The sequence below is a fragment of the Mustela nigripes genome, chromosome 3 (assembly GCF_022355385.1).
Source record: "Mustela nigripes isolate SB6536 chromosome 3, MUSNIG.SB6536, whole genome shotgun sequence".
NCBI classification, from domain to species: domain Eukaryota; kingdom Metazoa; phylum Chordata; class Mammalia; order Carnivora; family Mustelidae; genus Mustela; species Mustela nigripes.
In genome coordinates this window covers 158,031,857-158,056,373 of record NC_081559.1, presented here as the reverse complement: position 1 = coordinate 158,056,373, position 24,517 = coordinate 158,031,857, and the positions used below count along the sequence as shown (strand labels likewise).

The following is a 24,517-nucleotide window of genomic DNA, read 5'->3' as shown; positions in this document are numbered from 1 at the left end:
GAAGCCAGTCTCAAAAGGCTACATATTGTATGGTTCTAACAAAAACAACGAACTAGTAGGTGGGTAAATGTCAAAACAATCATGCAGAGTAAGGAAGAGCCATTCACAGCAATATAATGAAAAGACCATGCATCCTTACACCACTTTAAATGGGGCATCCCAAAAGGAACATTCTGGGCAATTTAAAAAATCATTTACAAGAACCTGCTAACACAATGCAAAACAAACACACCTTCGTCTGAGCAGGTATCTTGTTCTGTATCTTCAGTGTCGTGGTTTCCACTTTCGGAACAGCACTCGTGAACCCTGTCTTTGGAAGTGGTCGGGATGTTGTCAGCTCTGGGCTCTCTACATCCTCATCAGCTCCTGGGAAAAAACCAGGCAAAGGTGAGCGGAGCACAGGAATCCCAACACAGGTTTCTCTATGAGCAGAGAGTGCTGTGTGGGGTGGACGCGGACAGGGTCAGGTGCTTCCAAACCACCCACTCCCCAAGGATCCCACACTAACCTTCCCGCAGCTTCCACTGCGACAAGGTGATTTCAGAGTGATCTGCGGGCAGCCTGGTGTTTTTCTGTAATACCATCCCCAATGCTCTCAAGCAGCTTTCTTTTACTTCCATGTTCAAATCTCTCCTGCCCACAAGATTTCTTCCTTTCCTATGCTGAAATACGCTACATTTCTCATTTTCAAACACGACATAACAATAAGAAAGGCAGACTCTCCCGCAGCAGACCCTTTATTCTTTGCCCTCTCTTTCCCCTCTTTTATAGCCAGACTTTTCCAGTGGCATGGTGGATCCTCACGAGAGCTCCCTTCCTCACCAGCAATGCACTCTGCTGGCCTCCTTCTAGTCAGATTTCCCATGTCATCATGCTATCGGTGACATTTGTCAATAAGGTCATTGACGTCCTCTGTGCTGCCATATCCAAAGCCGTTTTCCAGAGTGGCTCTCCTCTAACGAGACGCCCCTCGCACCACTGGACACCGGTCAATGATCATCTCCTTCTTCATATGTTCTTTGGACTTCTAGAACTTTGACGTCACAGTTTCCCCCTATACCTCTTGGGCTACTCTTCTAAGTGTCCTTTGCAGGCTCATTCTCTCTCTCTCTTTTTTTAAAGATTTATTTATCTATTTTTCGACAGACAAAGATCACAAGTAGGCAGAGAGAAAAGAGAGAAAGAGGGGGAAGGAGGCAGGCTCCCTGCTCAGCAGAGAGCCCGATGCGATGCGGGACTTGATCCAGTGGTTAAAGCCTCTGCCTTCAGCTCATTCTCTTTAGACCTGGATGCAAGATATCAGAGTCCCTTAAGGTTCTGCCCTAGGCTGTTTTCTCCCTCCCTCACACTCCTGGCTTCAATTACTATCTAAATACAAAGGAAACCAAAGTTTATAACATTAGCTTAATTAACACTCTGAAATGGAGACCTACATACGCCACTGGCCTGCTTGTCCACCTCTCAATGTTCAAAACAGAGCTCACAATCTCCTCTCCGCCCCCCACCCCTCACCCCCATCCTCCCACAAACCCGGTTGTCGACCTGTTGTTACCTGGCAGTGGACGGAATCCTCCAGTCTTATAAATCACAACCCTGACTTCTTCCTTACCCCACCTTGAACTGATCACCTTAGTTTGGATTTTACTTTAATATGTCTTCATCCCACCACCTTTCCACAGTTCCAGAACCACCAGTCTGATCCACTCCACTGTGATCTACCCATAAGCCACCAGACCTGCCTTCTTCCCAAGAGCTCCCTCTCAGTCCTCTGCCCACAGACCAGCTGTGACCCCATCACCCTTCTGTTTAAAACCATTACAACGGTACCCCACTGCTCCTGAGATGAAAAGAAAATGCCTCAGTCCAGCCCTGCATGGTCCAGCCCTGCATGGTCCAGCCCTGGCTGGACCTGGTTGGGCATTGGAAAGTATGTGTGTTCCATCTACCATTTTTAACCAGAACTCTTATGTTTGACTTTCCAGCTTCCTTGAGCATCACTTTCCCCTCTCGCCTGTTCCCTGATGGCCTGTTGGAAGCCCTCATCTGACCAACTCCTCATTCACCTCTAGACTTCAGCACAATGGTCATTCCCCAGTTTGTTCTCCCTTCCATATTACAGAGTCCTCTGTTAAATGGCTTTCTTAGCCGAAGTACATTTACCACAGATGTGTAATCATGTATTTATTTCTAGGCTACTGAATGAAGTAGTCATCTCCCCCACACGACCCCCCCATAATGAGACTGGAAGGTCTGCAAGGCTCTGGCCTCTCTGAAGCCTCTGTTTTGCTCTGGTTTGCTCTCTGAGTGCCTGACAGACTCCCCAGCACATACAGGCTCCGATCCAGTATTTGTTCAACAGTGACTAACCACCAACTGCCACCTGGACACTCTTTTTTGCTTTTGGCCTTTTGACCACCAGAATAGCATCTGAGAATTTCTCACATTCAAATACAACATTCTTTTTAAGTGATCATTTGTCAAACGTATAACAACTCAAACTCTCTACCTCAAACTAACCCGCTTCCTCAGACAGGAACGAGTAATGAATACCTCCGAATTCCTCACAGAATCAGGTAACGTAATAAGCAGTGCAGAAGAGGTAACATGCTAGAAACAGGGCAAGAGCTGTGACTGTGTTGCTTTTATTTCTGTTTAAAGTCACATTTTAAAAAATATTCTATCAACTCTCTCCTTTAACTTGAGCACGTACACTCATCCTCAGAGAAGAAATGGTAGGGTATATTTGAAATAAACACAGGATTTGGCATTAAAAACAAGTCCAGCACTGATTCCGACATATTTAGCTGTGTGACCTTGGGCGAGAAATGTTGGAAGTCTTAGTGTCTTCAGGTGTAAAATGGGGATAACTCACTCTTAGACGTCTGCATGTGACAGATATCAGAAAGCACTGTACACATAAAATAGCAGTATGTAAATACATCAATAACAATGACGGCTCCAGAAACACTGCTCTTTTCTATCGGCCCACCTGATTTTCTATCAAAGTCTTACACATAATACGCTTGATTTGTTCCTGCAATGAATCATTTCCTTACAAAAGATTTTTGCCAATGCCAAATGAAAAATTGTCCATTAAGGGCTTTCAAGACGCCCTTCGTTCATAACAGTTACAAATACGAATCACCAAAGTAGGAGGCTCTGTTGTGAGAGAGAAGAGATTTTTGTAAGGTCGACAATTCCCTCAAGCTAGCCTTCTTCCATCAGAGACAGAGGAGCGATCTGCCTTGGCTAGTTCTTCTACTGTATTTATCATCTTTATTCAAATAGATGGCCGCCCTGCCCAAACCAGAGACCTGGGAGCCCCCAGGATCATATCTCCATCATCCCTGACTTGCAAGCTCTCCTTGTTTCCCATGGCCTGAGACATCCCACCCCAGAGCCTGTTTCCAACTGGGAAATTGCTGCTGGCGCCATCTTGCCCAGAATCAACATCATCCCCTCTCTCTCCATTACAAGACCATCTGCTTCCCAGCCTTCAACACATCATGGCTTTGGTCTCCTCTCCTGTTTTATGTGTCCTTGTGAGTTTAGGACCAATTCCTTTATTGACAGCTTAGTTGGGCATTGGAAAGTACGTGTGTTCCATCCACCATTTTTAACCAGAACTCTATGTTTGACTCAAATTTTTGTTGTACAGCACTCTCCATATTACGTCACTCAGGACATTGTGGTGCAATTATTTTTTCTCATTTCTGCATTTCTCTCAGTCTCTTGGTCCCTTGAAGACAGGGACCAAAGTCCTTTTCCTCCCTATGTCCCAAGAAGATGGTGTAAGTCTGGCATACAATGAGTGGCTGGAGTGCTCATATTCATTAATGTCCATTCTTGAGTCCACCAATATCATGGCCCATCTCCTCACCTGTGAAGTATCCTCTAGGCCTCTGACCATTTTCCTCCGGTCCATTTGCTTTCCCATTAGATAGCTAAGATAGGAGTGAGGACAGAGGGCACACTAGTCAAAACCCCGAGGAATCCCAGTTTCCAGCTGGGACTGGGCATCAGCTAGACAGGGTGCCCTAATTCTAGAGTAACTTATTATGACATACGAGGCAGGTCAACAAAGGAGGAAAAAGGAACTCTCGAGTCTGACTTCCCAGCCCTTAGTCCAGCTCCATTACTCTCCGATAGTGTGATCTGAGGCAAGTTACTCAATCTCTCCGTGTCTTGGGCTTTCCCACGTGAAGACTGAAGAGGGTAACAATCTGTCCTTATAGAGATATTTGAAGTGTAACAACAGACACAGTACAGGCTTTACGAATTCCAGTTACAACTAGAACTACTACCGTTAAGCTGTGAATCAGTAGATCTTTAAGCAGTGCCAGGGGGTCTCCAAAGTCTAGAATGATGCACTTCTTTGCTGCAATGCTCTGCCCAGAGCTGGAGCCAAGGCAAAAGCAATGTGGATCTCAGTGAAGGCTTAGCTCTATCTGATTAGTGTATTCTCGATTTCAAATGACCCATTCCAAAGTCCTTTCACCTGCTCCGGTGGCAGAGAAGCCGGATGATGTACCTGCTTTCTTTCTATTAAACTTCAGGACAATCCTGGCAGAAGTCAGGAAAATGACTTGGACAATGTCTGCAGATCTAACAACTCTTGGATTCTAAGATCTATGAAATGGGGAGGAAAAGGGGGTCCATATTTATGATCTCTTGGGACATTTTGAAGATAGTTACAAAGCACTTTTGAGGTGCTAAAGGAAAAAAAGAGGTGCCAAGAGTGAAAGATATTAATAGCGTTGTGGGCTACGGAGAACAACTCTTTCCACACTTATTCTGCATGTGTGGTATATATCACTTCCCCAAGAATATCTAGGGCTATTTTTACATTCGAATTGCACCGTAAGCTCACTGTTACTAGGTCAGCCACTACCTCTCTCGCCTTTCTCAGACTTGCTGGTTTCCAATTTAAAACACTCACTTCTATACAGGTAGACCTCAACAACTGATTTCAGTCTGCTCTGGGTCATCCTGAAGCTCAGGCCAGTCTGATTTCGGACATCTACGTTCAGCATAACTTTTACCATCTGTTGAATCTACAGTGAAAACCAAGCAAGAAAGGTCCTGGATAAGACTTTCCTAGCACACTCCTGACCTCAAATTTCTGACTTGATTATTTGCTGAATATATGCACAAGGTTTTCTTCCTTTTCACCTATTGGCGGGGGGGGGGGGGGGGGGCATTCCTGGTACAGGTGATATATTTCACGTGTGGTAGATTGCAGAAATGCCAGAATCCTTTACTCCCCCACCTTGTGTCCATATCCCTCGGTAACATGAGTTTGTACATCCTTTCGTCAAGACTTAGAGTCTGCGGGGCACCTGGGAGGCCTTAGTTGTTAAGCATCTGCCTTCAGCTCAGATCATGATCCCAGGGTCCTGTGATGGAGCCCTGAATCGGGCTCCCTGCTTTCCCTCTCCCACTCCCGCTGCTTGTGTTCCCTCTCCCTGTCTCTCTCTTCTGTCAAATGGATACATAAAATCTTAAAGAAGACTCGGAGTCTGGGCTGCCTGTGACTTGCTCTTAACTAATAAAGTGTGGTAGGGTTGCTGTGCCAATTCTAAGCCTAGTGTGCAAGAGACTTTGCACACTTCCATGTGCTCTCTTATGATCTCTGCATCCTTCCTTCAACAAATGGCTGGCCGCTAGAGGAGGAAGAGACTATGCACACCAAAGCCAAGTCTGCCCAGAGCTGGGACAAAGCACAACCAACATCAGTAAAGCTGCAAACCCAGCCTACAGATGACCATGAACATGCAAGTGGGTCCAGTTAGCCCAGCCTAGGCTGCCATCCTCAGAATAATAAGCTAACGAACAGCTGTTGTTTTTAGCTGGTACATTTTGGAGTGTTTTGTCATCCAGCATTACTGAGGTCATAGATTACAGATATACTAGGGGAACGAGGATATCACTGTATCCTCATTTTGCTGGGCTGATACATTCTCCCTCCTCCTCTTGAGTAAGCCAGCACAACTCTTTTTGGTTTCACGCATACTCTGGGAACACTGGGTTGGTGCCTTCAAGAAACTCATGTCTGAGGGATTTCTTTAAGGGTGGCTTTCCACTTTTATCGCTCTGAAAGCCTTCGTAATAAAATTAAAACTAATGTTAACAGGAAAAGGACTACCTGCCAAGCACCAAACTCTAAGAGCTCAAGAGGTGTTAACCCCTTTGAGCCTCGCAACAACCTAGATGACAGAGACTATCCCTACTTTCCATTGTATGAAGGCAGAAACGGAGACTCAGCCAAGTCCAACACAGTCCCGAGAACTCACAGCTTCAGTGACGGACGCTAGAATACTAGAATATATCCAGGCATTCTGGCTCCCAAGGTGTGTCCTTACCCACCATGCATCCTGCCTGTCTCCTTGAAATAAGCCCCAGGAGTGCGTGTGCGTGTGCATGTGCGCGTGTGTACGTGTGCGTGTGTGTGTGTGTGTGTGTGCATGAGCACGCGCACACGCCAGCATGAAGAACAGAAGCGCTCCCGGCAGGAGCCGGCCTTACCTGAACCTGATGCAGAAGCATAGTCGTCATCATCGATAGGATAAACTCCCGAAGCGTCTTCGATGGAGCTGTTGTCGAGGTACATGTCTTTATCAGAGGTCAGCTCTGCTCTCTGAGAAAAGAACGAGAAGGGATTCAGGATGGTGAGAGATCCAGAAACACGCTCGTTTTAAGCTTACCGTTCAGGTTTACGCCACAGTGGCTACCCCTTGTCTCCTCCAGCCCTCCGAACCCACATTTCCGGCCCCTCCGCTTCCTGAGGACATCCTGATAACGCAGACCAAGTCCCCGGCTGACCACAGGCAAACCTCTCGCCCCCAAGGGAAGCTTCCATAGCCTAATCCAGGAGAAAGAAACAGCTCAGAGACCTAAGCACCTATCAGGGGCTTATTTCATTATATTCCACTAAACCTGTCTGAGTTTCAGTGGTCCCAATGTTAGTTATAAAGCCAGCTCAGGCATTCTCTCTGTCACAAGGTCACTGTGGGGCTCCCTTGCTGGAGAACTACCAAACACCCAGATTATTTAAGACTTTCTTGGGGATGAATACAACAGTATTATCCCCACTCAGGCCAAATCACCCAGGGAGCCATCAAGGCCCACCAAACGTCTGCAGGCCTGGCCATCCTCAGGGCTTTGTCACTGTGGCCAAGAGCTTCCCAGGAGTCCCGGGAGCCTGGACCGTGCAGACGCCAGGCGGGAGGGCACCCTGCAGGCAGCAGTCCCCAGGGGGCTCCTCTGACAAGAGCCAAAGCCCTCCCGGAGCCCATGTCTAGGGTTCACTGGCTTAGCAGAGCCTTAATGACAAATGCAGATAAAGCCACATGAGCACATTCTTTTTATATTACTGGCACTTGGAACCAGCAAATCACACACTTCATATGAAGAGGGATCATTCTCAAAGTAGGCCAGCTTTACAGCTTCTGAGCTCTTCAATAAGCGTTTTTGTATTAAAATTCAACCTCATCCTGGCCAGAAGAGTAACTCACATGAATGGAAGGCAGAGTAGACATATCATTTTTTTTTTTAAAAACGATTTTATTTATTTATTTATTTGACAGAGAGTGATCCCAAGCAGGCAGAGAGGCAGGCAGAGAGAGAGAGGGAAGCAGGTCCCTGCCGAGCAGAGAGCCTGATGCGGGGCTCGATTTTAGGATCATGATGACCTGAGAAGGCAGAGGCTTAAACCACTGAGCCACCCAGGCGCCCCTCATTTTTTTTTTAAAACTGGTTTTAGTAAATTGGTATTTTCCCCACCAGTATCTCAGGAAAACCCAGAAACAAAGCAGACAGTCAGATTCTAAACATTTGCGCTCAAAAACAGGCAACACTCATTATTGTCCTATTTTTAAATATTAATAAAACTGAATGTTTGCTCCTAAGATGAATTATAAAAAGTCTCCCTTACTACATTGGCTCTCATTAGATTTCCTCTGAAAATAAAACTCTCTTGTTCCAGCGGTTGCCCTGACTGGAACCTTCCTAGGAAGACAGACGGGTCCAGCTCTCCCCCACAGCCCTCCTTTATTCTCTCAGGTTTCAGCAGCTGCTTAGAGAAGCGAAGCCACATAAACCTGAGCCCGTGTTCTCCACAGGGCCTCGGTGCCAACCGGCAGAAAAGCACGGAAGCTTCCTTTGTGTGAGCTTCACTAGCACGTTGAGCACAGAGATCCTTAGGACTGGTTCTCCAGTGGCTGGCAGGCATCGAGGGACCACCCTGAGCCAAGAGCCTGGTGGCAGTTTTCTGCTAGAATGGTCAGAGCTGACCTCTGCGATCGGAGGCCATCCTGCATCACATGGGTTTCCAAGGTTATCGTCACCCTTCCAGGCAGTAAGTCCCAAAGCTCGTGAACCACATCAGGATGGTTCCGCAGCTCAACAGTAAACTTATCTGACCCCTCGCCAACTCCCTGCCGCTCTGAGGGCAAGGACTGTACCTCCCCTCTAATCCACCCCCGCTCCCCGCAATCACAGTACTTAGTGTATATATATAGTAGGTGCTTAGTAAATGCTGTTTGGGCCGTTGGGGCTAGCACTGGAATGCACTATCAGTCCTGCTTATGTTAAACTCTGTCCCATGACAGTCATCTGGGGGACCGTCTCATTCTTGCTCTCAAATCCTACCTAGGAAATAGGCTCTGACGTCCCCAGTCCCTGGAGGTCCTGTAGTTGTACACTGCGATTTTGGACTTTATAGCACATGAACAGTTTAAGCCCTAAATACCTACTGTTATTTCTCATCATTTCATGTGTATTTTCTCTTGCCCCTCAGCTGGGTACAACTTGCTTAAGGCCAGTCTTCAATGACCTAGCATGCTCCCTGCCTCTCTCAAAGTGCATGGCTACAATAAATATTTGTCAACTGATTGAGATTGCCTAAAACAAACAGGCCTTTGACTTGGGTTTCAGAGTCAGTACATGGCAGGGGACCTCCAGGATTCCTCCAGTTAAGATCTCTCCATTCTAAGCCTGGGAGATGGTCTGCCCCAAACCTCCCCTACGCATTGCATCGCATCATCTTAAATAACCTAGAGTCTAAGACGTAAGTCAATGTATCTTTTAACATATGAGAAACCTATTTGTCTTTTCTTAACATTGATTTCATTTTCCTCTTGGCTCTGTCCAAGACGTTGGAGGTGGCATGGTAACACGAAGATATTTTAATCCCTATGGGTAAACTGAATTTCTTTTCATTAGGTGAGTTCGTTCTCGGTTCTGACACATCTGTCATGACAGACAGGCAGAGGGGCCAAACACGTCTCCCAGGGAATTCTGGCCACCGCAAAGTCCAACCACACTGGGTAGGTGTGACAAGCAACGGACTTCCACAGGACAACCCTCTGACAAAGCTGCCCGGTCTAAGCAGCTACAGGACTCAGGAAGGAAGCGTGGGTGTGTCGGGAAACACTGGCTTGCCCTCAGCCACTCAGGGTCTACCGGGCTCCAGCATGGCTGTGGTGCGGACAGGAAGTTTCATGGGTTCGAGGGCGACTAGAGGTACCTGGCTCCTCCATCCTCCAGTGTCATGCAAATAATTGTTACATCAAACCCATAGTTATCTCCTGCTCTGACGTCAGGGGCACCCAGCACAGAGGAGGAATTACCAAAATCCTTCCACAGAGTCTAATATCGTAACAAGCTGGGCCCTTTTTCACCCTGCAGCAGACAATGCTCAAAGAATACCTCCACTGTCTTTCCTTTAAATAAAAAAAGGCCTTTCCAAATATGACAAATGCCTTTGGTGGGGGTACCACATTCTGGGCTGAATTTCTGCACTCGCCATGCCTGGAGAGAGAAATGGATTATGCACACACACTCCCCTGGGGCAAGATACGAAAGCCATGGAGAGGGGTGACTCAAGACTCCTGCTTTTACACCTAGCCGAGTGTGACCTGCCTCGCTAAGCAGAAAACCCCAGGACACACTCTGAGCACCCTCTTGCTCAATGAGACACAGCCAGTGGACTGAGGGAATGGGGAGAACATTCATTCACAGGCACAGCCCGGCAGCCTTGAGCAGCAGCCCAACTAGAGGATTTCATAACGATGTTGTTGAATTTGGGACCGACCCTTTCTGTGAGGCTGTGCCAATACTGTTAGCTAACAGGGCTGAGTACGAGCTGGAAGGAAAATAGAGCTGGTTTTTCAGACCTTGTCCCCCTTGGCTGATGCAAGATGTGAATCCAGGAGAGCAGAGGGAAGTTGTGGAAAGCTATTAGGTATAGCGAGGAGGAAAATCTCCTGCAAACCAAGGTAAAGGCGGACGCTTCACACCACCTTCAGCCACAGGACCTGGAAAGCACTAAATTAATTGCCTCCGAGGAGGCGGCAGTTCTTCCCAGAGAACGCACCACTGCCTCAGTCTGGTATCCCACAATGCCTCAAGGCAGGCAAGATACATACCTGCTTCTACCCTAACTGCTCCCCTCCTTCCCGAGCCCCCAAACTGCAGCAACCACACCATGTTGGGCCTGGACCGTGAATTCCCAAGGTCTCCTTACTTGGCCACCGGCTAAGTCTTTAAGTTTGAGACCATACTTCTTAAATGCCACCATATATCACCTCAGCTAAAAACCTACTGTTGGTTCTCTGTCACCTACAGGATGAAATTAAAAGTCCTCAGCTTTGAAAGTGCTTTCACGCGAGGGTCTCACCGGCACTTCCGGTGTCGGCTGCTGCCATTTCCTCTACCCAAACCCCAGTTTCCACGACAAACTCAAGGGACCTGGTCACACCAATTTCCTTTATGTAAGACCTCTGCATGGAAATAAACTCCTTTCAGAATGGAAAATTGAGGCAAGCAATGGTGACCCAGGCTTTACATACTTGAGGATGATAAAAACCAGTATTTTGAAAGAATGATTTAGAACAAACTCTTATGGTATCTGTAATATAAATGAAGAGAGGAACGTTAATTCAGTGTAACAGTATAAAAGACCCATGCACCGATCTTGGCTTCAGTGCCATCCCCAACCTGTCTGTCTGTGAGACAGCAACTGTACAAACCTACATAGTCCGTAGAAAAAGTAAACCTCAAACAAATATTGTTTCAAACTGTCAGTGTGGTAATCAGTTATTTAGGAATCTGAGGTCTTCCTTGAAAGATACACTGCCTTATCTACTAGATGAATGTCCTCTGACTGCCTTAAACTAGTGCAAGCGATAAACAGTGGTCAAGATAATTAAAGCTCAAAGCAGCAGGTGTTAAATTCACTTTACGCTTTCAACTTAGGTTAATAACAAAGTCAGAAAGTAGAAAATCTAACTATTTATGGACACCAGATATCCCTGCAACTGACCTTCAGAAAATCACCCTTTGGATATAAAAATAAATATTCATGTGGCCTAGTATTACATTCTGGACCACATCCTAGAAGACAAACACCTACACAATGCTCTTAGTTTTAGGATAAAGGCACATCTAATCCTGATTTAGACTGAAATGTATATTAATTTTTATGGTGATTACAAAGTGTCAGTCAAATTGGCTATAATTTTAGCTTATCTTTCCAGAGATGACTTAGTAAACTATCTTGTTACTAGCTAACATACACTACAAATAAATAATAATTACCTAAAATTTCCACCCATATAGTCATTCAGAGATGACACATGTGTCCTTCAGATGAACTTGACAATTCTGGCTTAGGTAAAGCCCAAAGGAACATTAATCTTAAAGCTTGACTGGACATGACAGCCATCAAGATCCCCTATTTCAAAAGTAAACAAACAGAGCAAAACAGTTTAAAATCATCCTGTTGAGTTGGTGCTCAAACTTGAGCCCAGGACTCTGGACACTTAATTCTAGGCTCTTTCTGTTACAATGTAATTCCCCAGAACATGAAGATATCAGAGCCATTCAGCCTGGGGTTCCAAAGGATTAGTTGTAGCTAACTGTTAAGTGTTTATTATGTGCCAGGCATTTTGTGCTAAGTGTTTTTTATAAGCACTGGCACATGTAGTCATCTCAGCAATCTCCAATGCAGACCAAGGAACTGAGGTTTGCCCAAAAAACATACAGATCAGAAGTGGGGAGCAGAATTCATATTGAAGTCTGAACTTCAAAGTGTATGCTCATTGAGAGTGCTGGCCACGCTGTGACTACTTCCCTGCCTGCTCTTCCTGTGATTCACACCTCATCATCATAAAGGTCCCCAGAAGAACTGCAATAGAGTCACACTGACCTGCTGGATCCAGCACTTACAAACTCTGGCCATGGAAATTCTCCCTCCAGGATACCTATTTAACATCTTTCAGAATTAGCATTCTTGGCATCCTAGATAGGAAACAAATCTACGTTAAGAGTCAGAGTTCTAGCTTAAAAGTTCCTTCTCTGCCTCATGTCCGCTAAATTCCCCATATGAAGGATGCCTGGAGTCATGAGTATCAACGGCCACTCCTTTCTGTAATACCTTCCTCTCTACCAACTATCCCATCCCAACCAAAGAGGTAACAGAAGAAAAGGGCCCTATGTTTATTGTTGGAAAAAGATACTGTTGTCCTTGAATACGCGACCTTTGCTGGTTATGTAAGCTTATAAGCAAACACTGTTGTATTTACAAGCATGTATTTTAAGGGTTTGTTTACAGCCAACTACCTGGTACCTTATCACAATCCCAGGCTTACTCTAACATCCTGTATAAAATACATACAAAAGCCAAGGTCAAAGGTGAGGTCATACGTGAAAGAAAATTGATAAATTCTTTACTTAAGAAAGCTAAAAGTGTTTTACTTTTTCTTTTTTAAAGATTTGAGAGAGAGAGAGAGAGAGAGCGGGCACCTGCTTAAGTGCACAAGTCGGGAGAGGGGCAGAGAGGGAGAGAATCAGACTCCCCACTGAGTGGGGAGCCCAATGTGTGGCTACTTCTCAGGACCCTGAGATCATAACCTGATCTGAAATCAAGAGTCAGACGCTTAACTGAGCCACCCAGGAAGCCCTAAAGCCTTTGAAGAAACACTTTAGGGTACCTTCCATAAAGTGGGGAATGGATTTACAGGCATGCCTCAGAAATATGGCAGGTTTGGTTTAAGTGGCAATAGCATTATATCCAAAAAAACCAATCTACGTAACTTAATTATAAAACATTGCTAAAAAATGCTAATCAGCATGCAAGCTTTCAGTGAGTTGTAATCACTGATCACCGTAACAAGTATAATAATGAAAAGTATGAAAGACTCCAAGAATTACCAAAATGTGACAGGAACACCAAGTGAGCAAATGCTGTTGGAGAAAAAATGACGCTGACAAACTTGCTTGATGCAGGGTTGGGGCAAACCTTCAATTTGTTAAAAAAACAAACAAACAAGAACCAAAACACAATACCTGCAAAAAGCAAAATGAAACAAGGTATGCCTCTAAATTATCTATTTGCACATATTGGGAAAAATAAATCCAAATTCTGAAAAAAAAAAAACAACATTCGGTTTCATGAAGGAAGAATCGCATGTAGGTACGAAGCATGAGGGAGAAGGACTAGTCAGGGCTGCCTATAAAAATGGCAAATTAAAAAAAAAAAATTGGGGGAGCACCTGGGTGGCTCTGTGGGTTAAAGCCTCTGTCTTCAGCTCGGGTCATAATCCCAGGGACCTGGGATAGAGCCCTGCCCTGCATTGGGCTCTCTGCTCAGCAAGGAGCCTGCTTCCTCCTCTCTATCTGCCTGCCTCTGCCTACTTGTGATCTGTCAAAAAGTAAATAAAAAATCTTTTAAAAAAAAAATTCTTTTTTAATGTAAAATTACAGGCGAGTCTATAGAGAAATCCAATTTGTTCTGTGAACCTTTTGCAACAAACTGAGGCACGGCAAATGAGGGAATTCCTACAGTTCTTCAAGTTTGAACCACTCATTTGTAATTAACACTCAGGTGGGGTTTTCCTGTTGGGATACAGAGGGGGAATCTTATCTTACCACTCAGAATGCACATTCCTTGAAGAGGTCCAAGAATCAGGACAGGGCTGATATTTTCCTGCATCCTCTATCAGACCTAGCACTGTGCTCCATGAGCCAGCACAGGATAAAGGTACAACAAAGAGTGGAAGAGGTCACATTTCCCTGAAAGGCTGAACCGAAGCTTAAAGCCATTTGGGGAAAGGAAAGAACCATCCTGTCTAATGAAGTTACCTGGTCACCTCACATCTGGGAAAACCAGATCAGTGTCGTATCTGATCTCTTTAAAAAGACAACCAGCAACGAGGAGCCTGGGTGGCTCTGTCGGTTAAATGGCTGCCTTCAGCTCGGGGCACGATCCCGGGGTCCTGGGATCGAGCCCTGCATCGGGCTCCCTGCTCAGAGGGGAGCCTGCTTCTCTCTCTCCTCCCTGCCTGCTTGTGCTCTCTCTCCGTCTCTCTAATAAATAAAATCTTAAAAAAAAAAAAAAAAAAGACAACCTGCAATTCTGCCTCTACTGGGAGGAGAAGCCATAAAGATAAGTGTTGACCTTAGAAGAAAGTGCCAACTCATTAAGGATGCCTCCAATGAGCCAGAGACAGTGTTAGTCTTTGGAGAACATTTAAATGGCTGAAGAGCATTTAAAAAACAACACTGAGTTAAGTTGTACTTAATGGTAGAAACGCTCCTCTTTGTTTAAAAAAAAAAAAAGGCAAAAGAACAAAAAAACCTAAAAGTGGTTCACAGCGGGTTGATTTCCTAGCTTTTGGATTTTGAAACATTCGAATTACAAAATTCAATCAATATGTCTTTTAAGAAATACTCTTCCTGAAATTGGTTTATTGCTAATGCTAAACAAAAACCAGTCTTCCTCTTGGGCAACGTGGAAGTCAAGTTGGGGGGAGGGCAGAGGGAAGCAGGACACACGGATTTTTTTTTTTTTTTAAGTTTTTATTTTAATTCACACACTAACAGTTCTTACTTCTGTCTGTGGTAAAAGGTTCAGATTCCTAATCCAGAGAGAGAAGGGAAGAACCTTTGTCCTGAATTATATTTGTTGGCAACAAAAATACGACTGTGCAAAGCAACGTACATTAAAGCAATGCCTGGGACTTCTGAGTGGGATAATGTTGAATATGCATGACACACAAAAGGAAAATGTTCATTACTTACAGATGTGCTCCAAGTTGTGCTTTTTTCCTTTTTTGGAATATCAAACAGAGGAAGGCAATAACATGTAGCCATGTTATTATAAGCATTGCTGCCTCTCCCCCTCCCAAACGAGAATATTCCAGTATTTATTTTGTTATCCATATGACCACAGTTTAGACTGGAGTAAATATAGAAGCCGTGTGAGCCTAACCTGAAATGTCCCAAGTGCTGGAAAGGGTCAGTATTAACATAGTCTAACTGAAATAACGAGATTCTGTGTCCTGGTGGAGTGCGGCAGGAGTTGGGGGTGGAGGGGAAGATTTGGAATTTATTTCTTATTCAGAAGTGCTTTGTAAAAACTACCATAATGGAACAGAGTCCAAGTCAAGCACAAGAAGCCAACAGGCTCTGGTTTAGATTTAATAATTCACTCTCAGGGTTTTCAACTGTGACAACTTCAGGCCCCACGACACAAACATGTATATTCTCCACCCTACACGGGGGCCGACAGAATGCCGTGGGAAGCCTATGGGACTGACAAATGGGAAAGACCTTATGTCCAAAGGGCAGACCACACCCTGCCAGGCTCCAGGGGGTGCCGGAGAAGGGACCTGCAGGCTGAGGCCAGCAGTGGCTGATGGATGCAATTTCCAGGGGAGACCTTACTTGGAGGTCTAGCACTGCGCTTGAATGCTAATAGGAATATGAGACACTTTACTACTGGCCTGTAAAGAGACACTTGGACTATTTAAAAGATGCCAACTAACAGAAATTGGCACAGGCCCTTGGGGTAGCACACTGCTAAGGTGTTTTAAGAAGATACAAAATCTTTTATACCATCTGATCAGATAATTCTACTCTCAGGAATTACCCTAAGGAAAAATTCTAACAGAGGAAGAGTTAGGGCTTTACTACCACCCTGAAACAAATTCACCGAGACAACCTAAATGCCAACTATGGGTAGGTGCAGGGGTGGGGATGCTCAGTAAATTATATGGGATGTGTTACCTTTCTCAACGGAGCCATTAAAAAATCATATACCACAAAGCAACAAAAAAAAGTATTTAGACAACACATTAAATTTAAAAAGTATATATTGTTTTACTTTCTCCTAATATTACAACTCTATTAAAATCTCACATCATTTGGCCAAAGGCAGATAGGGAGATGGAAAATGAAGAGAGTTCTGAGACACCCGGATGGCTCCGTTGGTTAAGTGTCTGACTCTTGATCCCAGCTCAGGTCTTGATCTCAGGGTCGTGAGATACACACACACACACACACACACACACACACACACACAGAGTGCACTGGTGAGGATGGTGGCTTATGAGCGATTTCTTTCCTAATTAATTCTATCACTGCATTTGTACACATATATATGGGGCTAAGTGCATAGGAAGCACAAAGCCAATGAGTCACACAGTCACATGGGACCAACTTCTAACATCAACAGTACAAACAAGTTTTCGAAGTTCAACAACAGCTCATGCATTCAAACATGGACAAGTGCCTATAGAGAGACAGAGAGAATCTAAAGAAGGCAACATGCAATTATATAGGTGTGTAAGTGACAAGCATTAGAAACAAAATAACCTCACACTTGAGCAGAATGCCACAGAACGACCCCACAGTGCTTGGGCCACTTGGATTCATTTCATATAAGATCACAAGAAAAAAAGGTCTAGCAGAATGGATATTCAAATCACAACATTCCAGGTTCTAAAAGGTCCTGGGTTTCATTACCCATCTTCCTAGCTACTCTTGGCTCCTGGGTTATTTAAAGCAAGGAAGCTGCTCCCTGTCAAAGTCAGAATGCCTGGGTTTCTCAGTGAGCAAGTTTCCCCTTCCAGTTTAGGCTCTGCTTGTGGAGGCCAAAACCTGAACTTGGGAGCACCATGCCCTGACAGGCCTACAGGGCTGACATGCCAAGAGAGCCCCCAGATGTTCAGCACTGCTCCTGGTTTTCAGAGTCTCTTCTGTTACACTCATCTCTCTGAAAGGAGAGCCTCTCATTCTGTGTCTCCTACCAATTCCAGAAAGCCTTGGTCTTGACCCAGTGACTACCTGACCCAAGAGGGCTTTTTCAACAAAGATGACATTTGTGGCTTGTTCCTTATCCTGGAAGATTGAAAGTGTGTCGGCCTTTACCCACATGAAAGTAACAAAACAAGAAGGAAGGGGATAAATACAAAGGGGATAAGACCACTGATTGGGTGTGTGTGTGGGGGGGAGTCATTCTGAATAATGTGAACAGTGGACCTTTAGGACCTAGTGCCAGATATGCCCAAGTGATTATTCACATTCCTGATCTCTGCTGGAAAAAACCACCCTGATTCTGCCCTAGACTCATAGCCCCAGGCCCCATATTTCTTTTTGTTATATAAAGGAATTGTTCTTGAGCAAACTTTTTAACTAAGCGGGGTTAAACTTTTTAACCAAGTGGGAACAAAACAAAACAAAACAAAACAATGAGGGCCAAGCAGCTTTTAAAGAAATGGTTTCCTTGATAGAGAAACCAGGACAAAACTTGAAGATATCATTAGAATCCACTGCGAAATCCGTCACAGACCCTGCATGAAATTTCCCAAAAGCTGGAGCCATCCCCAGGCTGCATCCCAACACTAGAGACAGGAGCAGGAGTTTCCGGAGAGAAGCACATGCTTCACAGAAAGGGTGTTTATGTGTGTCCCATGACCTGTGCCGTCTTTAAGCGAATGCATTTTAGAAAGTGCTCCTGCTGGCGGGCCAAAGTGCTATATTTGACTAATTTACGTGAAGATAACATTTATGCATTTGCCATTGGTGGTGTAAGCTGCCACGTGGCCAAAGCTTCCAAAATTCCAAAAGGTAACCTAACCCATCCTGGCATTGCCTTCTGTCTTTCTGAATCAGATGTCTGCCTATTAGAATCTAGATGTGGAGACATTCAGACACCTTGCCGAGGGAACTGTATATACTGTTACGATACGAGGGTGCAGAGGATGAGAGGCAGGAAGGAGCCTGCAAGATGGTTCAATTACCTGCTCAATTAAAAAATATTTAAGGAGTGCTCTGGAATATCTATTTAAAGGAGCACTTCATTACTTTTTTTGCCCCCACATGAGGCTGATTCACAGTAATTCACTAGCGATAATTAAAAATCCCAGTTGGAACACACATTCATAAGCACCGTTTCATAAGAGACATAGCACTTAGTCTTCTAAAAATATGGGGAAAGAAAAGCAAATCTTTATGAGTCAAAATATATCAGGCCATCTCAGGGAGATTTTGCATTTTTCTCCAAGTGAATCCAGTAATAAAAGCAGCTTGCCAGCTGATTCCATCCATTCCGAAGCAAGCCATACCAAAGGCCTCTGCCGTGATTTAGCACTCAAGAGTGCTAAATAAAACTTGATGATGCTAAACCTAACACTATTTTCTAAAAATTCCCACATTCCCTGGGATCTTCAATTCTGCCCAAAGTAACGGACCACTGCATTCCTGCAACTGCCTCCGTAAAATAACCAACGACAAAGTCTCGATTAAAAAGCTTCCCCCATCCCTCCTAGGATGCAAGCCCCCTGAGCTGTGGTCCCTCTTCATTTCCTGGGGAAGCTCAGAGTCTTACTGACAATGCACAACCCTAGGAGTCCGGGCCACGGGAATGGTTTCTCACTTGGGTTCCATCTCATGCCTTCCAAGGTGGAACCAATGTCTAGTAGATTTCACCCTTCCAGGCATCCTGCCCCAGACCAGCCCCTCTGCCCACAGAGTGTTTATTATTTAATTGGGATAAATCTGAGATCCGTGAGCAGTCCGAGAACTCGGTCACGGCACACGCATGTAAGACGCCCACTGAAGTCTTGTCCCCAGGCCGCAGACAAACAGCTGGGGAGCCCTAGGCTCTCAGATCCCTCAAGTCAGCTGGACATAACCTGCCTTTGGCCAATGCTCTTGAATAAAAGAACTTCGACTCTCTTCCTGCTGTTTAACCTTGCACACCGCTTGTAGAAAAATTACTCACACTTCGGGCCCCTCCTGCTTTGGAGGCTGAAGAATGCGGGGCTGAATGATCGCAGCTGCCAGGCAACCTCTTTGGCATGCAGGCCGCCGACTCCTCACCTAACAGCCTTCCCCTGCCTCGCTGGCCCGCCCGGGGACGGCCACAATCTCTTCAAGCGGCCACATTGCAGCGCAGCCCCCATGGAAACCCATTTGGAACTGTTCAAGCTCGTACCAAAGATGATGTTTTTAATACAGATTGTTCTTTTTAAATCTCTTACAAAAGCAGCTGTAATCAATCGTGCTGGGGAGGGGTAGGTGGGGGGCTCTGTAGAAAGCTGCCACTTGGAAAGCCCTAATATTGATTCCTTCCCCTTTCACGGCTTTTAAGAAAATAGTCCCATGCTAAGAAACCATAATCAATTTCTCTAGACTTTGCGAACATGAAACACCATCTAAATTGTAATACATTTACTTTTTAATTCAATAAAAACCATAGCCGATATAAGAAATCCATCTGTGACCCTGCCCTTCATTCTAGGGAAAACATGTTTGTTTTTGGAAAGGAAAGTCAACTGAACAAATTTGATAATTATTAAGCACTGATTAAACCTCAGGAACTGAGAGTTGTTAGGCAGGTGACACTCAAAGATTAAAGGGAAATCAGTCTTCATTTGAGATCCAAGGCTTCTCCAATTCTTCATTTGCAAGACAATATATGCTCCCCCCCCCCCCGTGCCTTTCTTAGAGAAAACTATCCATTCTGAGCCTGTGTTTATAGACCGTCATGAGTCCAAGTGGTCACATCCTGACTGAACTTCCAAATACCAGAATATTTTAAGTCGTTTCCCAGGAATTATGGCAGATACATTATTCTGTCAAATCTGCTTCTCTGCATTAGGCTTCTCAGAAACACAAACATTTCCAAAGGGGAAAAAGCCCATGTTTAAGACTGTGATGTGCAGATGGAGCAATTTGGCATTTTCATCTAGAAAAATTATATGAAAAATCCTCACCAGCCTCAACAGCCCATTTCCAGATTAGACATTAAGGAAAAGCACGGTTTAATATAATGTCTGTACCTGTACTCCTGTTTAGAAGGGGAGAAAAAAAAAAAAACAACAACCCTAAGACTTTATTAAAATGCCTTACATAAAAGGAACACAGAACCGGAATCTAAGTAGAAAGACAGCCCCTGCCACTTTGTCAGCGTGGCACTTCCCACGTGCATGAAAGGAGATCTGGTCAAATCCGAGAGCTGGCAAAACAGCAGAAAAACGAGAAAACTCAGCTGCCCTTTGCTTTGCTACCAAGTAAGTATAATTTCAATTTCAAGGGAGTGAGCTATGATTTCTGCGGTAAGGATCTGATCCTCATTCGGGTTTCCTGTTCCCAGCATCCAAAGACCACAGAAGTTTACTAAAGGGATGGCTAGACGACTGGCAAATGTATTAGTTGAGAAGTTTAACTCCCTCTCCACACCCACCCCAACCCTTCAAATTAGAGAAGGCCCCGGGGTTTTTCACCAAACTAAATAAGCAAGAGCTGAGGGTTCTGTAAAACTCCTTAACACAAGCTGATCAAGGGCCAGAATCTTTGTCAAGCCCCACCTCCTGGGGCCGCCACACAAGGAGGATCTCACCGCTTCAATGGCCTGGGCTGCCTCTGTAGCCCCAGTACGGCCTTTAAAACAACTTTCCTCCAGCAAACAAGCCTCTGGCCTTCTTCTCTTCCATTGTAAAACTGGTAACAGTACAAAACACCCAAGCATTAAATAGAAACCAGAATTAGGATCAGCCTGGTCAGCCAAAGTCAATTCCATCCTTCTCGCTGGATGCCCTAGATCAGAGCTGTCTGGGGAAATTTACTACAGGGAGCAGAAATGTTCTATGTGTGTCTTGTCCAAAATGGCAGCCGCCAGCCACACAGGGCTGTCAAGCAGGTAAAGTAGGGTCCGTGCAACGGAGGCACGGAGCTTTTTATTCTATTTACTTTTAATTCATTTAAATCCAAATAGCCACATGTGGCTAATGGCTACCATATTGGAGAGTGTGGTTCTGGAAAGAATTTTTAAACTGCTGCTGGAAGCCGTCGACCGCTGCCAGGCTAAGCCACCCAGGGACAAGTGCTCTCCTTAAATAATCACTGCACATTAGCAGGAACCGGTGCCTAACAACATAATTACCTTTTCCATCCCAACGCTCCCTGGGCACCACACACCTGTCAGAAAAATTAAGGATTCCATCTAAGGAGGCCCTTTAATGACCATTTATCAAACACCTACTATGCACTGAATGTTTTACCCTCTGTTTAAAAATAAGACACCAAGGCTTGGGGATGGATAAAATATTGTGCAGCCAAACAATGAAACAGTATTTACCAATACAACGAGGTGAGCCAGTTAGCCACCAAAAGACATGGAGGAAACTTAAATGCATATTTTATTAAGTGAAAGAAGCCAGACTGAAAGGCTGACATACTATAGGATTCCAACTATCTGACATTCTAGAAAAGGCAAAACGATGGAAACAGGAAAATGATCACAGTTGCCAAGAGCTCAGGGGACAAGGAGGGAGGGATGAACAGGTGAACGCAGGGGATTTTTAGGGCAGTGGAACTATCCTGTATGGAACTGGAAGGGTAGATACACGACAAATGATTACCCATTTGTCAAAACCCACAGAAATGTACAACATAAAGAATGAACCTGTGAGCTGTGGACGACAGCTAATAAGAGCCTATCGACGCTGGCTCAGTAATCGCAGTGTACACAAATATAACAATAATAAAGTAAAAGGGGAAGCTGGAGGAGTCTGTAACATGTATTCTATAAATTTTCAAGAGTCCTCCCCCTCCCCACCAGACAAGAAAGTCTATTAATGATCACGAAGTCCAAATCCCTGGAGAACTCCTGAGGTCTGCCCAGAGCTAAGCCTCCTGCTACAGCGACAACAGGTTTTTGGCAAACGAGCCCAGAAGAGATGGTTCCTAGTTGCCGACAATTGTGTACCTGGCTGCCTCACCCCCGTGGTATCAGACTCAATTAGCTTCACCAAACAAATGAGACAGTTCCAGATTTCTAGATGTTCTACAGGGCCCGTTCACCATGGTGAGGGTGTTAGGAATTCATTCCCACCCATTCATTCTTGCCTACACTGCTCCATCAAGCAAGGAAGGAAACTGCTAACAGCAGCCAAGTGCAGTCCTCTCCTGGGAAAATGGCCTGCGTGTACTTAACACAGATCAAGTAATGAGCTGCGCCATTCATGTCCCCCTCCCCACTTTGCCTCACCATCATCGGGGGATTCTCCGATGTATGAGTAAATGGCAGGAGATAAAAATTCTAGTGCCTTCTGGTGTAAAAGAAAGAACTAAAATAGACATCCTCTCTTAGGACAATGCTAGAATCCAAACTGAATACTAGAAAATAACTCAGAATGACCATTACCTTAGGAGATCATTAGATAATATCCTAAGATATCATCCTTACAGGGGCTGGGTGAAGTATTTAGGGCTGAAGTAACCTCAGGACCAAAATTTCCCATCCCCAGCACAACTCAGAAGAACCTATGAAAGAGAATCAAGCAAATACGATAAAATACTACCAAATTATTAAATTTAGGGGGAAGAGATGGTCCTAGTCTTTCAGCTTTTACGCATATTTGAGAATTTTCATAATGAAAAAACTGGGGAAGAGAGGAAATGCCAGTTTTAAAAAACAAAACAAAAAACATCCAGGAGACACCAATGCGGGTCATAAGGCAAATTTCCTCACCAATGGAACAAGACAGCAAAGTTTTCATACTGGAGAGAAGAGGGAGCTGAGCTTCACTGAAATAATGCAGCCAGCCTGGGGTTAGGTGCTTTAAGCTACCCAGACCCACAAAAGATGGCATGGGGCGGTGGGGCGGGGGAGGTGATCAGACGATCTTGTAGAAGAAAATGCAGCTATGAACGTGAAAGACAAACTACAGCCCCAAAGAGAAAGGGTTTCCACCTTTGAAGATGTCAGGGGAGAAAGCAAAACCAGTCAACGTAAGGAACTTTCCAGAACAGCATAGCTAGCTAGACTCTGATGCCATCGGTCACTGGATGAGTAAGCATCTGACACACAGGGATGGGAGCAGGCCACCTTTACATGCGGGGTTTTAATGGAATTCAACTTCCAATTAGAAGTAAAAATCACAGCTGTGAATAGGCTCAGATACAAGCAAAAATTTGCCTCCCTGAGCAGATGAGTAACAGGATATTTATCAAACAGCTGTGTCAAGATAACAGCACTCTGATCTTCCCTCCTATCCCCACCCCTCACCAGCCCCTCCAACAAGAAATTGGTGGTAGCACCAAAACCTAAATGATTAATGTATTGTAGATATATATATTAAAAGGATAACTTAATAGGGCACCTGGGTGGCTCACTGGGTTAAAGCCTCTGACTTCGGCTCAGGTCATGATCCCAGGGCCCTGGGACCAAGCCCCACGTTGGGCTCTCTGCTCAGCACGGAGCCTGCTTCCCCCGCCCCCGCCTGCCTCTCTGCCTACTTGTGATCTCTACCCGTCAAATAAATAAATAAAATCTTAAAAAAATAAATTAATTAAAAGGGCCACTTGAGAATTCAGGCTGCACACTCATGATTTGTGTACTTTTCTGTGTTATACTTCAGTAAAAAAATGGACTACAACAGAGTCTCCTAGAACCCTTTTCCGTGGTCACAGCATTCTCTAGAAGACAGGTTTGCACTTACACACATTTACAAGACACAAAGCAGGTGGATCATGTGGCTCTTTTTCAGGAACACCTACCAACCTGAGTGCTGAAGTGAGACACCTCGACACTCACCCAGGAAGCACTTAGCAGGCACTGCATCTGAGGGGAGCAAAGCAAATCCCCACAGTTTTCAAGACGGAGAAAGGCTTGGATTTCTAGTTGTTTAGAACATACATGTATTGCGGTAATTTTCCCATGGTTCTTGAGTTTCCCAAAGAAGTAAAGCATAAAGGTGGCAGGTGTTAAATGTCTTTCTCACAGAACAAGAGTTGAGACCAGACTAGTGCCTCAAAACCTTCCACAGAAAGCGGTCAGGTGACCACAGACCGGTGTGGCTCCTATCTGCAACAGGATGAGATGCTACAGCCTGTGTGGACAGTAGATCTGGCTTTGCTACTTTTCAGCTAACGGAGATTTTGCACCTGGTAGCCACGGATAACCCCTCTTAGTTGTCTGCAGCTTGGGGCCGGGGTGGGGGTGGGGTACGGGGAGGACGGCTGCTTTTGCATGGGGGCCTTTAGGGGCTATTATAGTTTAAAATTCTGAAGAGTCAAATGGCAGCTCTAGATAAATTCCTGAGGGGACAGCTGTTGCTGATAAAGCAGAGGAATTGTGGTGACAGTGATCTCATTTCTCTTTACCCCAAGTTCCCAGGTGACGATTCCACAGCTCCTGGAAGCTCAGCCACCTACCCAGGGTCTTCAC

At 44.9% G+C, this 24,517-nt stretch overlaps 1 protein-coding gene across 1 annotated transcript in view; it reads right to left on the bottom strand.

Moving 5' to 3' along the window:
• SDC2 (syndecan 2) overlaps nucleotides 1–24,517 on the bottom strand; it is a 101,918-nt gene that overhangs the window by 6,934 nt on the left and 70,467 nt on the right. The window contains exons 2-3 of the mRNA XM_059394905.1: nucleotides 6,526–6,637; nucleotides 233–366 (exon numbers count right to left, since the gene is read on the bottom strand). Coding sequence (XP_059250888.1) covers nucleotides 233–366; nucleotides 6,526–6,637 — 246 coding nt within the window. The remainder of the gene's footprint in view (nucleotides 1–232; nucleotides 367–6,525; nucleotides 6,638–24,517) is intronic.